At 45.3% G+C, this 15,942-nt stretch overlaps 1 protein-coding gene across 2 annotated transcripts in view; it reads left to right on the forward strand.

The window, feature by feature from the left end:
• The window catches only part of ADAM9 (ADAM metallopeptidase domain 9), an 84,395-nt gene that overhangs the window by 35,730 nt on the left and 32,723 nt on the right, over positions 1-15,942 (forward strand). For both annotated transcript variants that reach the window (XM_053367437.1, XM_053367438.1), the window contains exons 6-9: positions 6,071-6,260; positions 7,029-7,094; positions 7,995-8,066; positions 12,771-12,940. In XM_053367437.1, coding sequence (XP_053223412.1) covers positions 6,071-6,260; positions 7,029-7,094; positions 7,995-8,066; positions 12,771-12,940 — 498 coding nt within the window. The remainder of the gene's footprint in view (positions 1-6,070; positions 6,261-7,028; positions 7,095-7,994; positions 8,067-12,770; positions 12,941-15,942) is intronic.

Here is a 15,942-nt window from a genome sequence, read left to right on the forward strand (position 1 = left end):
GAGCCCACAACTTCCCAAGAGAGTGAAACAGAAAGTTCTTCCTGGTGTTTACATGGAATCTCCTTTTTTGTAACTTGAATCCTCCAGAGCAGGCGAGCAGCTGGCCTTTCTACTGAGGCTCTCGAGGAGGCGGAAATGGTTCTCCTGCCTGCCCTCCCACCTGATCCTCACGCCAGCCCTGTTAAGTTGGTTAGGCTTAGAAATGGCAATTGGTTTAGAATCAGTTGGGGAGTTTCATGGCTAAGTGGGCATTTGGACCCTGGCCTCCCATTATCCAGCCTGACAGTACAGTGTTTTACTGATAATTTCATTATGTACATCACTTGGGGATAAATAAAATAAAATAAAATACAAGCCAATAGCTGAAGAGCATATGGAACAGCTAGCTGCTCAGTGAGAGGGAATTCTCCCTGGCATGCTAGATTTTCATATGTGGGTAGGCTTGGTTGGTGCATGTGTGTGACCCAGCATTCAACAGGCACACTCCATAAGAAACGAAGATGGCAGGATCAGGACATTAATTTATCCCATCCTCTTTTAAAACCATCCCAGTTGGTGGCCACCCCTGCTCTTGTAGGAGTGGATTCCATAGCAGAACTCTGTGCAGCAGGAAGAAGCCCTTTATTTTATCTGTCCTGAATCTTCCAACATTCGGCTTCACTGAGTTGTAATGAGAGAGGAAGAAAAACATTCTCTGTCCACTTTTTCCATATCACACATAATTTTTATAAACTTCTGTTATGTCACCAGTTGCTTGCCTTTTCTCTAAATGAAAAGGTCCCAGAGGCTGCAAACTTTCTTCTTGGGAGACTCACTCCATCCCATCGATTTTTTTTAAAAAAAACATTTTTATTGGTTTTCCAATAAAAACAGCCAATCAAAATATCTGAATCATAATCCAATTAAAATAATAAAATAAAATTTAAAAAACCAAATTGTAATCCAAATTGTAATTATTAATTTTTCCGGGCTCCCCATAGTCTGGACCTCTGAAGCATTTCTCCAAATCTTCATTCCTTCCTCTTCTCTTTGCTTTCATATTTTCCACCTTCTGATCTTAACACTTTAAAGTTCTCTGTCCCTGGCTATGCGATTCTCAGTCATGTCAAAAATCATATATCCTTTCATCCATTGGATACAGCTTTATTTGTAAATATATATTTTTTCAACTGTCTATTTAGCAGCGCAGCTTTTCCTGACTTCATTCCAATCTTCCAATCCAGGCTGTTGTCCATGTTTATCCTTTGAAGTTTAACGACGCAGCAGCTCCCAAGTTGTTAAATCACTCCAATCCGGGCTGTTGTCCAAACCTTTCTTTTGATATGACACAGTACCTTCCACGTTGTTGAGTTGTTACTATAGATTGTTGGGCAGACTGTTTGCAATATTGCAATGTAAATGAACTGTATTCCACAGATATAAGTCATTTGGCGATCAATCAGCCTCTCAGAGACCACACAATCCCCCCCTCCAGGCCCTAGACATCCATTTAGCCTTCTCTCTCGCTCATAATGATAAACTTCTGCAAAAAGATGCACTATATGTTGTCCCAAATTGTTATCTCAAGTCATTACAAAGTCAGTCAGCAAATATTTCCTGCTTCCCTTGAAAAGGAGAGGAATTCTCATTTTTCTGTGCTGCGTCATATTAACAAGCGCCATCTTGTTTCTTCTTTCATCTATATCAAGTATTTCAAGTCCGAGTAGAGCTGCACAGTTGAATACTTAATTATTAATAGAACTCCATCTGTACTCTTTTTTTTTAAAAAAAGTTTCTTGATGAGGCTTGGCATAGAAAACCAATTGTAGATATTAAGAAGTGAAAAAGGACGTACCAAACACCTCCGTAATCCAAGCGCCATGATGAGAATCTGTTTGAAGTCCGAGCTTAAACACCAGGGGCTGTACAGTTCTGCAGGTTTTTTCTTAGTCTTCTTCGGTCCAGACTATGTCTGTTTGTTGTCCAAATCCAATTATTTTATCAAACAGATATTTCCGGCTATGAGAGGGACTTCAGAGAGTGCCAGCCGTGTCGTGCTCTGGGACCCAATTTCATGCTGCTTGCACCTTGATGCAAGCTGACAATTTCGGACAATCTGTGGGTCTATGAGACAGTCCTCCCCCACCCTGGGGAGTCTGCCAGGGCTAATTACCCCCATATCAGCCCTGAATTACCAGCACGGCTGGGATCCGATCATATCGGAGTCAGCCATTTCTCACCACCGGAAACAGGAAGCCTCCGTCCCATTGATTATTTTGGTTACCCTTTTATTTTTATAATAAATTTTATTAAGGTTTATGGAGAGAAATATGCAGCTTAAGATCTTCTCCCTTTTTTTAAAAAAAAACCAAACCAGGATTTTTATCTAGATACAATAGAAACGCAAAAGGGGGGGAGGTGAAAGAAAAAGAAATTTTAGGACTTCCGGGTTAGCGCCATCGCCTAATGGCGGATTCCCTCCGAGTTCCGGAGGGAATCGGCTCAGCAGGGGTCGGGTCCTGCCGCGGCGGCGACGCGGGGACCCTCAGAAACCACAGGCGCTGAAGCCTGTGGACCTGGTGACTCGGCGGGCACCATTTGCGCCCCCCCGACCCGCGAAGGAGCCTTTTTAAAGGCTCCGGAACGGGGGACGGAGAGCGGTGCGGTGCTATGAGTCGACTGCTTCCCCTGCTGAGTGAAGCCGCATGCCATGGACGGAGAGCGCTGACTTCTTTCTCTGAACATTTGGATTAAAAGCAACAACCCGTGAGTAATTACGGAAATTGGACTTAAAAGGGAAATTTTCTTTGGGAATTAGGCACGACCGGGTAAGGTGTAAAGAGGAAGTCCGCCTACCCGCCTTGTAAACATCGTAAAGCAAGGATTTTACAACTAAGGTTGTGAGAATACCTTTCTTCTTTGTGGATAAAAGCAATTAACTCCACGTTTTGGCAACTTAAGTGATTGTGCTGGAGGATAAGAGCTAACATTGAGAACGGAATTCACCCCTCCCCCAAGACCCGGGAGCGATCGGTGAGAGAGCCTGCGGAAGAGACATAAAGACTTTGACAGCTGTCAAACTAGCTGTCAAAGTTGGGAAAAAAGGAGAACTTTGTTTCTGCTGTCTTTGCTGCTTATATTCGTTACAATTTGGTAACAAATTGTTAAAAATAAAAAAGAAAAGGCTAACTTGACTTTTGGGTTGGAACTGGAAGATACTAAGAAACTAGAATCCCTCTAGAGGGGGTTTAGGACATTACAAAAATGGCTGTAAGTGGAAAAACACTGGCTGAACTGGAGAGGACTTTTTTTCTCTTGGGAAAGTTGCAGGAACAGAGTGATGTTTTGGCTACAAATGTTACAATACTGAATGGAACAGTAAATAAAGTTGCTGAGCCTGGGAGGGACTTGACTCAAGTTTTTGCAGCTGAACAGGAAAGTTTTGCAGTTGACTTAAAAATTTTTGCAGCTGAACAAGAAAAGAAATTTGAGAAATCTGAGAATGTGATGAAAGAGGAACATGATGATTTGAAGGAAAAAGAAGGAGGAGCTATAATGCCACAGATGATTGAGGAGAGCCAGAGGCCGGTTAAGATGGATATAAAGGAAAATAAGATTAGGATGATGAAAATTTGGTATGAATTGAAGAAGGGAGAATGGAGAGATCTTTCTATGTGGAGATCTGAAGACCTATGGAATACAAACCTGGCTAAAGTGGAAACTGGAGCTTTTGGGACATTTGGACTTAAGAGAAGTAAGAAACAAGATTTTGGCTCCATTTTTAAATATGGAGGCCTGGCTGGAAGAAACATGGACCTTACTGGGACAGAGCTCCTTCGAGATTTGGAGTTTAATATACAGGACTATCAAAAAAACCGGCTGTCAGCGCTGCCCAAGGTCCCAGCTCACACAAGACCAACGCTGCTTCTTTCTCTAGTATAAAAGTCTTTATTGACGTTCAGTTTCACTTCCACACGCGCAGCGTGCAACGCTACGTCTGTACCTTAGACCGTCGAAGCTCCATCTGAATCTCCTCCCCCCTGACACCAGTTTAAGATTCTAGCCTTACTCCACCTCTTCCTCTGTTCCTTCCTTCTCTGGGTCCGCCTGCTAGCCGGAGTCTCAGCCTTCCTAGACTCCTCTGACGCTGAGTCCCCTGACTCTTCCCCCTCCCTCCTTCAGGCTTTTGGACCTGGCTCCCAATCCGGGTTTTCTGCTGTCCCGCGCTCCTGCACATTTGAACTTGGCGCGCGTGCGCAGCCTCCCACTTTCCTTCTGACCGTTACACTTGTGTCACTGCTCCCTCTTTCGGGGAGGCTAGCTGGACCTGGCCTTCCCTCCGTTTCCCCCCTTCCCGATGGGGACGTGGTTATCCCTGACTCATCTTCTCTCCCCGCTGGAGGAGAGGCTGGTCCTGACTCATGTGACTCTTCCCCCCCACTGTGCTCTGGTGGGGGAACTGGTCCTGATCCTCCGCTGCTCCCTTGGGAGTCCCCGCTGGCCCCTTGTTTCTGGAGCGTCCCCCCTGGGACCCCCCTTGCCCTTACCATAGGCGCCCCCTTCTGGGAATCTTCTGATTCGCTGGAGAAACTCATGGAATCTCTCGGGTCACTGTCATATTCCCCTACGCTCCCCTCGGATTCCTCTTCTCCGCTCTCTATTTGCTCTCTCCCCTGTGCTTCTGCTCCTGAGCCTCTGACACCGGCAAAGAGGAATTGAGAGAGAATTGAGAGCCTCGGACGTGAGGTCGCCAGGCTGACTGCAGATGGACTGATGGACTTTTGTTGGGGTTCGAAACCGGGAAAGGGGGTGGTGGGGCTTTGGGAATCCAAAGGGTGTATAACTATATTCTGTTTCATTTAATTTGGTTTTGCCACTAACATAAAAAAGGGGATTTTGGGGAAGGGAATTGGGGCCGACCTTAGAAAAAGACCTTTAAGAATAAGTATTGACGTATAAAGATTGAGGTTTATAAGTTAAAATTGGTTAACTAAAATGATGGGGCTGATCTTAGAAAAAGATTTTTAAGAATAAGTATTGATGTATAAAGATTGAGATTTATAAGTTAAAATTGGTTAACTAAAATGAATTAGAGAAAATAAGGTAAAGTTTGGGGACAAGAACTTGCTGAGCTAAAAATTGGAACTGGAATACAAGAAGGGGAGGTGTGGGGAAGTCAAGGAAATTGGTTATTGACAGTAAAAAATGTAAATTTTATGTGTTTTTAATTGTATTTTTTATGTTTTTTCTTTATTTTTTGAAAATTCCAATAAATCTCTTTTAAAAAAAAATGAAAGAAAAAGAAATTTTAAAAAAGGAATAGAAAAGAGGTTAAAAGAGGAAGAGAGAGAAATAAGATTCAGAATGAAAAGAGCTTCTTATTCTTCCTCATTTCCGCTATGTAAAAACACCATTCACTTTGTCTAATCTAGCGTAACACCTCACAAAGCCACTTTTTAAAACAAACATCATCTTCAATCCTCAAATCCAAATATCATTATTTCTTTTTCTTTTTCATGCAAAAAGTTCATGAGAGGGTTCCAATCTTTAGCAAATATTAACAATGACTTTTCTCTGATTAAACATGTCAGTTTCTCCATCTCAGCTAAGTCTGTTAGTTTTAACAGCCATTCTTCCATTGTTGATAATAATGAGTCCTTCCACCTTTGTGCATATAAAAGCCCTGTTGGTTGCCCTTTTCTGAACCTGCAGTTTGAAGTACTGTAATACTGTCCAGGAAGGACTATACAGTGTTTCATGCTGTTTTTGCACGTTTGAATCAGAAGCCTGGTTTCCTTTCCACAGAGGTGAGTGCTTTTGTTTAGGATCCTCTCCCATCCCAGCACATACTCTGGGAGCAATGGGCTGTATTCAAGCAATGAGGCCTATGGTATAATGGGACTTCCCCCAAATCAAATCCGCTCTGGGGGGTCAGGAGAACCCCCAGAACAGCACACGGAGAGATGGGGAGGTAGAGAGGGGAGATGGTTCTGTCAGGCAAGCGGAATGCTTGTGCGGGCAGAACGATCTCCTTAGCACTATGCTGAATGCATCCCAGGGATTCTGACACATGAATTAATGTCATTGCTAGGGGATTATTGCAAATTGAGAGCATCAGCTATGGAATTGAGCCTCTGGATCCGCCCTCAGGCACCAAACACGTTATCTACCGGTTGAAGAACGTGAAGGTAGATGAGGATCACATGCGGTGCCAGCTTCCTGGAGAAAAGTGGGGAGGAAGAGATCCTCAGCACCCCGACAGCGAGACTCAGCGGCTGAGAGTGAGTGTCCTGTGATGACCTTGAAGGTCTGAGCAAATTCTAAGGGTTGTAGCCAATTCTTGCCCTACTCATAGTAGACCCACTGAGGTTTATGCCTAACTTAGTTACACTCCTTTCAATGGGTCTACTTTAAGTAGAACTTAATTGGGTCTAACCCTAAGAGGTGGCTTGGGTAGCACTGAGGGAAAGGAGTGCAAGGAGCCAGAGAGACAGAGCCATGAGACAGATGTTTGTAGGGGCAATAAATCTCCGCTCTGGGGTGCTCAATATTCTGTTCATCTTGTTCTGATAACTGCCCGTGAGAGCTAAAACAGAATGGGGAACCTGTGGCCCTCCAGATGTTGTTAGATTCCAGCTGTCATCACTCTTCTCCCCTCCACCCAGTTTGAGATGAAATCCTAAAATTACCTGGATGTGAATAATGCATGCTTAATTCCGCCTTCAAATTTTTGTCTGTGAATTGAAAAGTGGGAATATAAATATTTTAAGTCATAAAAATAAACAAATGAGCTTTAAATATTTCTCATGTTCTTGTTTTGTTTGGTCAGACTGAGTGTATCCTGGCCAGATTCTGATACAAAAGAGAATTGTTGCCTTTTCTTTGGAAAGCCTTGGCACTCTGTGTCTTGGGTATGTTTCCCCAGTAGAGTAGTTGTGGTGTGAGCAGAAAAGCGGAATATGGATCAGAGTGACATCACTCCATTTTTCACTTATGAGTCAGGGGATAAGATTTTGTTTCTTACACCCTTTCCCTCCCTTTCCTTGCAGAGAAAAAGAGGCATCCTCCTACAGACAAGATATGTGGAGCTCTTTATAGTTGTGGACAAAGAAAGGGTATGGACCCTGCTCTTGTACTAACAGAATGTGTGCAGCTGAACTGCAGATTTTGGGGGATGAGCCACCCTCACCCCATCCCTGAGCCACTGGAGAACACCCCCATTGGGTCCAGTTAGCTTCTGTGGTTCTTCACTTTGCTACACCACTTCCCACTATGACTGGTCACTTCCCATTCCCATCCCTACATAAACATTGTTTTCCTTTAAGTCACTGTGTTTCCAAATTGTCAGCTGAGACTCCTTTTCCCAAAGCCCTAAAATTCTTGGGTTTTGCTATGAAGTGTTGCATGGATGAGGGATGCCGGTGGCGCTGTGGTCTAAAGCACTGAGCCTAGGGCTTGCCGATCGGAAGGTTGGCAGTTTGAATCCCTGCGATGAGGTGAGTTCCCATTGCTCTGTCCCAGCTCCTGCCAACCTAGCAGTTCGAAAGCATGTCAAAGTGCAAGTAGATAAATAGGTACTGCTCCAGCGGGAAGGTAAACAGTGTTTCCATGTGCTGCTCTGGTTTCGCCAGAAGCGGCTTAGTTATGTTGGCTACATGACCTGAAAAAACTGTCTGCGGACAAACGTTGGCTCCCTCGGCCAGTAAAGCAAGATGAGCGCCACAACCCCAGAGTCGTTCACGGCTGGACTTAACAGTTAGGGGTCCTTGCATGGATGGGAGACAGCAGGGAAGAAAATGCAGACCATTCAAAATTTTCTATCTTTACTTCTAAACCTGCACCAACTCCATGATTCCATTCTGGAGATTGGCAACATCCAAAATCTGTTAAGCACACTTTTGGCCTTAGCCAACTTTTTAAAGCACAAGGCTCTGAAATTGCTGGCACTGTTCTGTTGTTTGTTTTCTTCATTGTCCCATTTTCCGTCCGTGCAAAAATGTTTGCTTTTTTTGCAGTATCAGCTGATGGGCCAGAATAAAACTGCTGTTACAGAAGAGATGGTGCATTTGGTCAACTACCTGGATAGTGTAAGTGAAAGCTTTATGATACTCAGAGTTGATTAATTGTGCCAAAATATGCATGTATTTTGATTCCTTTTACTTTTACCTGCCCCTTTCTTCAAAGTGGTGTGATTATTTATTATTTCATTTCTATACCAAAAAACTGTGCAAAAAACTGAAGCAACAACGGACAACTTAAACAAAATATTTCAAAAATACACAGTTCAAAATGTTATGTCAATACAAAGTTACTAATATATATATATATATAATCAACATCTTCCTTCTGATACACCCTTGGTGAGTTAAAGTCTTCCCTGCGTGCAAAGACAGGCTCTGGCGGATGGAGCAAATGAGGTCAAGAGTGGGTCCAACGGTCAAGAAGGTGATTTCTGCATGTGCTGGAGAGGGAAGTGAGGGGCACGTGGGGCTTGTCCACCTGGGAAGGGAGCCCATCCAGGGGAAGGAAAACTCTGATCCTAAACCTCTGCTGCCTTGTGGGATATCTTTGGGAGAAGGAAAGGCTCAGGAGGATACCCTACAGAAATCCGGAGTGGAGTCCCTAAGACGGTTGGGTGGCACCTTGTACACCTCCTTCCAGCTACTACTGCAGCCCAGCTGGGCCAAATGTCCTGCTCTGCCTTCCTTTGGACCCCATCAGTGAGGCTGAGAGGGGGATCTTGACGTCTGGGCAACCCAGGACTTCCAGACACACTGCCCAGACTTGTGTCTTGTGGAGGTCACTTTAGTGCTGCTAACACAGCAGTTTGACATCACCCCTGGAGATGCACTCCATTGTCTCTTGCGACAGACAGATGCCAATAACAATGTAACATTGTAACCCTGTTCTCACCCAGGGTCCAAACCAACTCTCAACTCACCCACAAAAGTCTCACAATGAGAAGAGCTCCTGGAAGCAGCAGACTTTGCCCTAGTCTCTCACTCTAGACTTGCTTTTTACGGGCAGCTCAAGATGGCTGCTCCTGCCTCAGGCTGCCCACAGCTGTGTCCCATTCAGCTGCCCTCTCCACACCCAATTCAAGGTGCAGCAGTTTTGTTGTGTGTGCCATGTATTTGAAACATAATAATTAGGATGACAACTGAAATATGTGATTTTGAGGTTTCTAGAATGCCTTGCCAAGGAAGACTTGCTTGGCATCCAGCTGTATTATCTTTTTGGTTTTCTTTTTTGGGATCCCTCCCTTTGTCCAGGCCTTTCAATGTGGAATGGCTCTATGTGTGCTTCCTGATGAGCTTCCATTCTCTATTCAGTGTGCACAGGGGGTGGGGATGGCAATGGGGCATGGGGACACGTGATTCTCTTTAAACATTTCACAGCTGCTTGGAGCTGCTAGTTAGTTTACTGTGTCTGCATGGTAAAAAAAAAAAAAGCTTTTAAAATGCTCCTTGGAAGAGACTCTACATGCTTGCATGCATTCTGTTCCTGGAGAATTTCATGGGTCCAAAGGTGGCTGCCCTGACAGGCTCTGTACGGTGTCCTTGTCCTAAGTAATGCCTCCTGCTTGTCCAAATGTCATAGACCGAATGGAGCAAACAGCACGCAGACCTAGTGGTGGGAGGAAAAAATCCTTAAATAAGAGACACGGGGGAATGATTAATGGACTTCAATGTCTGTACACTAATGCGCAAAGTATGGGAAATAAACAAGATGAGCTTGAGCTCTTGGTACAGCAAACTAAATATGACATAATAGGCATCACTGAAACCTGGTGGGATAAGTCCCACGATTGGAATGTAATAATGGAGGGATACAATCTATTTCAGAGAAACAGACCAGACAAGAAAGGAGGAGGAGTGGCGTTATATGTCAGGGATGTGTATACCTGTGAAGAGATCCAAGATTTAGAACCTCAAAGCCAAAGTGAGAGCATTTGGGTCAAAATTAAGGGAGAGAAGAATAACAGTGACCTCATTGTGGGAGTTTACTATAGATCCCCAAGCCAAACGGAGGACATAGATGATGCCTTCCTGGAACAGATGGCCAAGCATGCAAAAGGAAGGGAGATAGTAGTAATGGGGGACTTCAATTACCCGGATATTTGTTGGATGTCAAACTCAGCCAAGAGCATAAGGTCAAACAGATTCCTCACTGGCCTTGCAGACAACTTCATTGTCCAGAAAGTGGGAGAAGCTACAAGAGGAACAGCCATTTTAGATCTGGTCCTAACCAATGTTGATGACCTGGTTAGTGGGGTAGAAGTGGAAGGATCATTAGGCGCGAGTGATCATGCTCTTCTGAAGTTTACTATACAGCGGAAAGGAGCAGCCAAGCATACTAGGACTCAATTTCTCGACTTTAAGAAAGCCGACTTCATAAAACTTAGGGAAGTGCTGGGTGAGATCCCATGGACAGTAATACTAAAAGGAAAGGGAGTTCATGATGGCTGGGAGTTTGTTAAGAGGGAGATAGTAAAAGCACAACTTCAGGCAATACCAATGAGACGGAAACATGGAAGGTGCCTAAAGAAGCCAGGGTGGCTATCTAAAGAACTTTTAACTGAGTTAAGATTAAAAAAGGATGTGTACAAAAAATGGAAAAGGGGGGAAACCACCAAAGAGGAATTCAAACAAATAGCCAGCACGTGTAGACACAAAGTCAGAAAAGCTAAAGCACAGAATGAACTCAGGCTTGCTAGAGAGGTTAAAAGCAACAAAAAAGGCTTTTATGGGTATGTTCGTAGCAAAAGGAAGAACAAAGAAACAGTGGGGTCACTCAGAGGAGAAGATGGTGAAATGCAAACAGGGGACACAGAAAGGGCTGAACTCCTCAATGCCTTCTTTGCCTCAGTCTTCTCCGATAAAGAAAACAATGCCCGACCTGAAGAATTTGGAGCAAATGATTCAGCAGAGGAAACACAGCCCAGAATAACTAAGGAGATAGTACAAGAATACTTGGCTAGTCTAGATGTATTCAAGTCTCCAGGGCCAGATGAACTGCATCCAAGAGTATTAAAAGAACTGGCAGATGTGATTTCAGAACCACTGGCAGTCATCTTTGAGAATTCCTGGAGAACAGGCGAAGTCCCGGCAGACTGGAGGAGGGCAAATGTTGTCCCTATTTTCAAAAAGGGGAAAAGAGAGGACCCAAATAATTACCGCCCAGTCAGTCTGACATCAATACCAGGGAAGATTCTGGAGCAGATCATTAAGCAAACAGTCTGTGAGCACCTGGAAAGGAATGCTGTGATCACCAATAGTCAGCATGGATTTCTGAAAAATAAGTCATGTCAGACTAACCTGATCTCGTTTTTTGACAGAATTACAAGCCTGGTAGATGAAGGGAACGCAGTGGATGTAGCCTACCTTGATTTCAGCAAGGCATTTGACAAGGTGCCCCATGATATTCTTGTAAAGAAGCTGGTAAAATGCGGTCTTGACTATGCTACCACTCAGTGGATTTGTAACTGGCTGACTGACCGAACCCAAAGGGTGCTCATCAATGGTTCCTCTTCATCCTGGAGAAGAGTGACTAGTGGGGTGCCACAGGGTTCTGTCTTGGGCCCGGTCTTATTCAACATCTTTATCAACGACTTGGATGATGGACTCAAGGGCATCCTGATCAAATTTGCAGATGACACCAAACTGGGAGGGGTGGCTAATACCCCAGAGGACAGGATCACACTTCAAAACGACCTTGACAGATTGGAGAACTGGGCCAAAACAAACAAGATGAATTTTAACAGGGAGAAATGTAAAGTATTGCACTTGGGCAAAAAAAATGAGAGGCACAAATACAAGATGGGTGACACCTGGCTTGAGAGCACTACATGTGAAAAGGATCTAGGAGTCTTGGTTGACCACAAACTTGACATGAGCCAACAGTGTGACGCGGCAGCTAAAAAAGCCAATGCAATTCTGGGCTGCATCAATAGGAGTATAGCATCTAGATCAAGGGAAGTAATAGTGCCACTGTATTCTGCTCTGGTCAGACCTCACCTGGAGTACTGTGTCCAGTTCTGGGCACCACAGTTCAAGAAGGACATTGACAAACTGGAACGTGTCCAGAGGAGGGCAACCAAAATGATCAAAGGCCTGGAAACGATGCCTTATGAGGAACGGCTAAGGGAGCTGGGCATGTTTAGCCTGGAGAAGAGGAGGTTAAGGGGTGATATGATAGCCATGTTCAAATATATAAAAGGATGTCACATAGAGGAGGGAGAAAGGTTGTTTTCTGCTGCTCCAGAGAAGCGGACACGGAGCAATGGATCCAAACTGCAGGAAAGAAGATTCCACCTAAACATTAGGAAGAACTTCCTGACAGTAAGAGCTGTTTGACAGTGGAATTTGCTGCCAAGGAGTGTGGTGGAGTCTCCTTCTTTGGAGGTCTTTAAGCAGAGGCTTGACAACCATATGTCAGGAGTGCTCTGATGGTGTTTCCTGCTTGGCAGGGGGTTGGACTCGATGGCCCTTGTGGTCTCTTCCAACTCTATGATTCTATGATTCTATTCTATGATTCTATGGAGAGCCGTGGTTGCAGGGTGAGTGCTGAAACCTCTGATGCTTCTATAACTGGAACAGAGCCTAATACTGCACAACAGTGAGTCACCCCTGTTACTCTCTGCCCTTTTGCCTCTGCCTCACCCACTTTTGGCTAGGATCCTGTCTGCCGTGTGGCCCTTGGAAGCTTACCTCTGAGGGAATGGGGCCCTTGGGATAGAAAACATTCCCCAGCCCTCTCTTACTTGCTCCTTTCTTCTCTCTGCTTTCCAGATGTACATAGCACTGAACATCCGCATCGTGTTGGTTGGCTTGGAGATCTGGACTCAGGAAAACAAGATCCGCCTGGAAGGAGGTGCAGGAGATGTTCTTGCCAACTTTGTGCAGTGGCGAGAGCAGGAGCTTGTCCCGCGTCAAAGACATGACAGTGCACAGTTTGTTCTGTAAGATCTAATGGGGTTTTCCTCCTACTCTTTTCCCTGAACTTCAAAAAGAAGTGGATGATGGAAGTTGTGCAAATATTTATCCCACCCCTTCTTATGCTTGTGCACAAACCAGAGTCGCTAACAACAATTATAGTCAACTATAAAATGCTGCAGTGCTATAGATCAGCTGTACGTGACAATACCACCTGATTTGGGAGCTGCAAATAGTGCAAAATGAAGCCGCCAGTGGGGCACCCAGCTTTGCACATATTACCCCTTCCACTAACGGAATGAGTTAGTGCTTCCCTCGAATATAATTCATTGCACTCCTGCAAGTTTTTGGTGAAACAAAAGAAATGCCATGGTCGGGTCACTTTCTGATGCCACTAGACTTCTCCATGACCCTTCCCCCCACCCCCCCACGCAGGAAAGTGGGACCAATTTGGATGGTCCACCCCCTCCCCCCATTTAATGGAACCAAATGGTTTCCAAAGAGTGATAGGGGATGCCTTAGCCATGTTGATGGCCTTTCAGCTGATTCACTGGTGGCCAGCTGGAATGCAGAGATAACAAGGGCTATTGACTGACTGGCTCTGAAGCTCCCTCTCTGATTGCATAGAGCCCACACAGCCCCCTGGTTTCCCCCAGAGCTGACAGCTAGAGCACCAGTGGTGGAAAACTCATTCTGAATTGGACTGGACACAGATTAAAGCTCAATGTTGAACCTACTAAGTGGTGATAGCGATGGCAAATCTTCACCATCTCTATTGCCTCTACAGAAAAAAGCAGCAGGAGACTCAGGTGGTTCACAATCTAATGGAACCACTTTCACCATTGAGGCCCTGTAAGGACCCCAAGATCTCCTGCAATGATTTTGTAAAGGTTTCTGCAAATAAAGTTGCTCAGATTTGGAAAGAGATAGTGTGGAAGCAGGGCTAGGGTGGGAGAGTGCTAGAGTTCTGTCTGGTCAAGTAGTATGGGATCAATTCCAATCTGTTACCTCCGAGGATGTGGACAGGCTGCTTGGAAGAGTGAAACCAACCACCTGTCTCCTTGATTCTTGCCCATCCTGGCTCATGAGAGAGGTGGTCATTAAACTACTTCTTAAAAAAACATCTTTAGACCTAGCCAATATGGCCAACTATTGCCCAGTCTCAAAGCTACCATTCTTGGGCAAGGTGATTGAGCGAGTGGTTGCTGAACAAGCACGCCTGGAGGATGCGGACCATTTGATTTGTAACCGGCTGACTGACCGAACCCAAAGGGTGCTCATCAATGGTTCCTCTTCATCCTGGAGAAGAGTGACTAGTGGGGTGCCACAGGGCCCGGTCTTATTCAACATCTTTATCAACGACTTGGATGATGGACTCAAGGGCATCCTGATCAAATTTGCAGATGACACCAAACTGGGAGGGGTGGCTAACACCCCAGAGGACAGGATCACACTTCAAAACGACCTTGACAGATTAGAGAACTGGGCCAAAACAAGCAAGATGAAATTTAACAGGGAGAAATGTAAAGTATTGCACTTGGGCAAAAAAAATGAGAGGCACAAATACAAGATGGGTGACACCTGGCTTGAGAGCACTACATGTGAAAAGGATCTAGGAGTCTTGGTTGACCACAAACTTGACATGAGCCAACAGTGTGACGCGGCAGCTAAAAAAGCCAATGCAATTCTGGGCTGCATCAATAGGAGTATAGCATCTAGATCAAGGGAAGTAATAGTGCCACTGTATTCTGCTCTGGTCAGACCTCACCTGGAGTACTGTGTCCAGTTCTGGGCACCATAGTTCAAGAAGGACACTGACAAACTGGAATGTGTCCAGAGGAGGGCAACCAAAATGGTCAAAGGCCTGGAACGGCTAAGGGAGCTGGGTATGTTTAGCCTGGAGAAGAGGAGGTTAAGGGGTGATATGATAGCCATGTTCAAATATATAAAAGGATGTCACATAGAGGAGGGAGAAAGGTTGTTTTCTGCTGCTCCAGAGAAGCGGGCACGGAGCAATGGATCCAAACTACAAGAAAGAAGATTCCACCTAAACATTAGGAAGAACTTCCTGACAGTAAGAGCTGTTTGACAGTGGAATTTGCTGCCAAGGAGTGTGGTGGAGTCTCCTTCTTTGGAGGTCTTTAAGCAGAGGCTTGACAACCATATGTCAGGAGTGCTCTGATGGTGTTTCCTGCTTGGCAGGGGGTTGGACTCAATGGCCCTTGTGGTCTCTTCCAACTCTATGATTCTATGATTCTATGATTTGGATTCCTTCCAATTGGGATTCAGGCCCCACCATGGCACTGAAACTGCCTTGGTCATGTTGGTCAGTGAACTTCAGCCAGCCAGGGACAGAGGTGAAAGCTGTTTCCTGGTCCTGCTGGATCTCTCAGCGGCCTTTGATCCAATTTAACATGGTATCCTTTTGGACAGTCTTGAGGAGTTGGGAGCTAGGGGCACTGTAATACAGTGGTTCCGCTCCTTTCTCCTGGGCCGTGTTCAGAAAGTGGTGTTGGGGGATGAGTGTTCAGACCCCTTGGCTCTCAGTTGTGGGGTGCTTCAGGGTACTGTCCTCTCTCCCATGCTTTTTAACATCTACATGAAGCCGCTGGGAGAGATCAAGGGGGTTTACCTCTCCTTCAAATCAGAAACACTGACAGTGGTGAATGTCCTGTGTGAGTATCTGGAAGCGGTTGAAGGATGAATGGCAGCTAACAGATTGATGTTGAATCCTGACAAGACAGAAGTACTGTTCTTTGGGGACGGGGTGGGCTGGTGTGGGTTACTCCCTGGTCCTGAAAGGGGTAGCTGTGCCCCTGGTACGCAGCCTGGGAGTAATTTTGGACTCACAGCTGTCCATGGAGGCACAGGTTAATTCTGTGTCCAGGGCGGCTATCTACCAGCTCCATCTGGTATGCAGGTTGAGACCCTACCTGCCCGCAAACTGTCTTGCCAGAGTGATGCATGCTTGGACTACTGCAACGCGCGCTATGTGGGGCTACCTTTGAAGGTTACCTGGAAACTACAA

This window comes from Podarcis raffonei, chromosome 15 (assembly GCF_027172205.1).
Source record: "Podarcis raffonei isolate rPodRaf1 chromosome 15, rPodRaf1.pri, whole genome shotgun sequence".
NCBI lineage: Eukaryota > Metazoa > Chordata > Lepidosauria > Squamata > Lacertidae > Podarcis > Podarcis raffonei.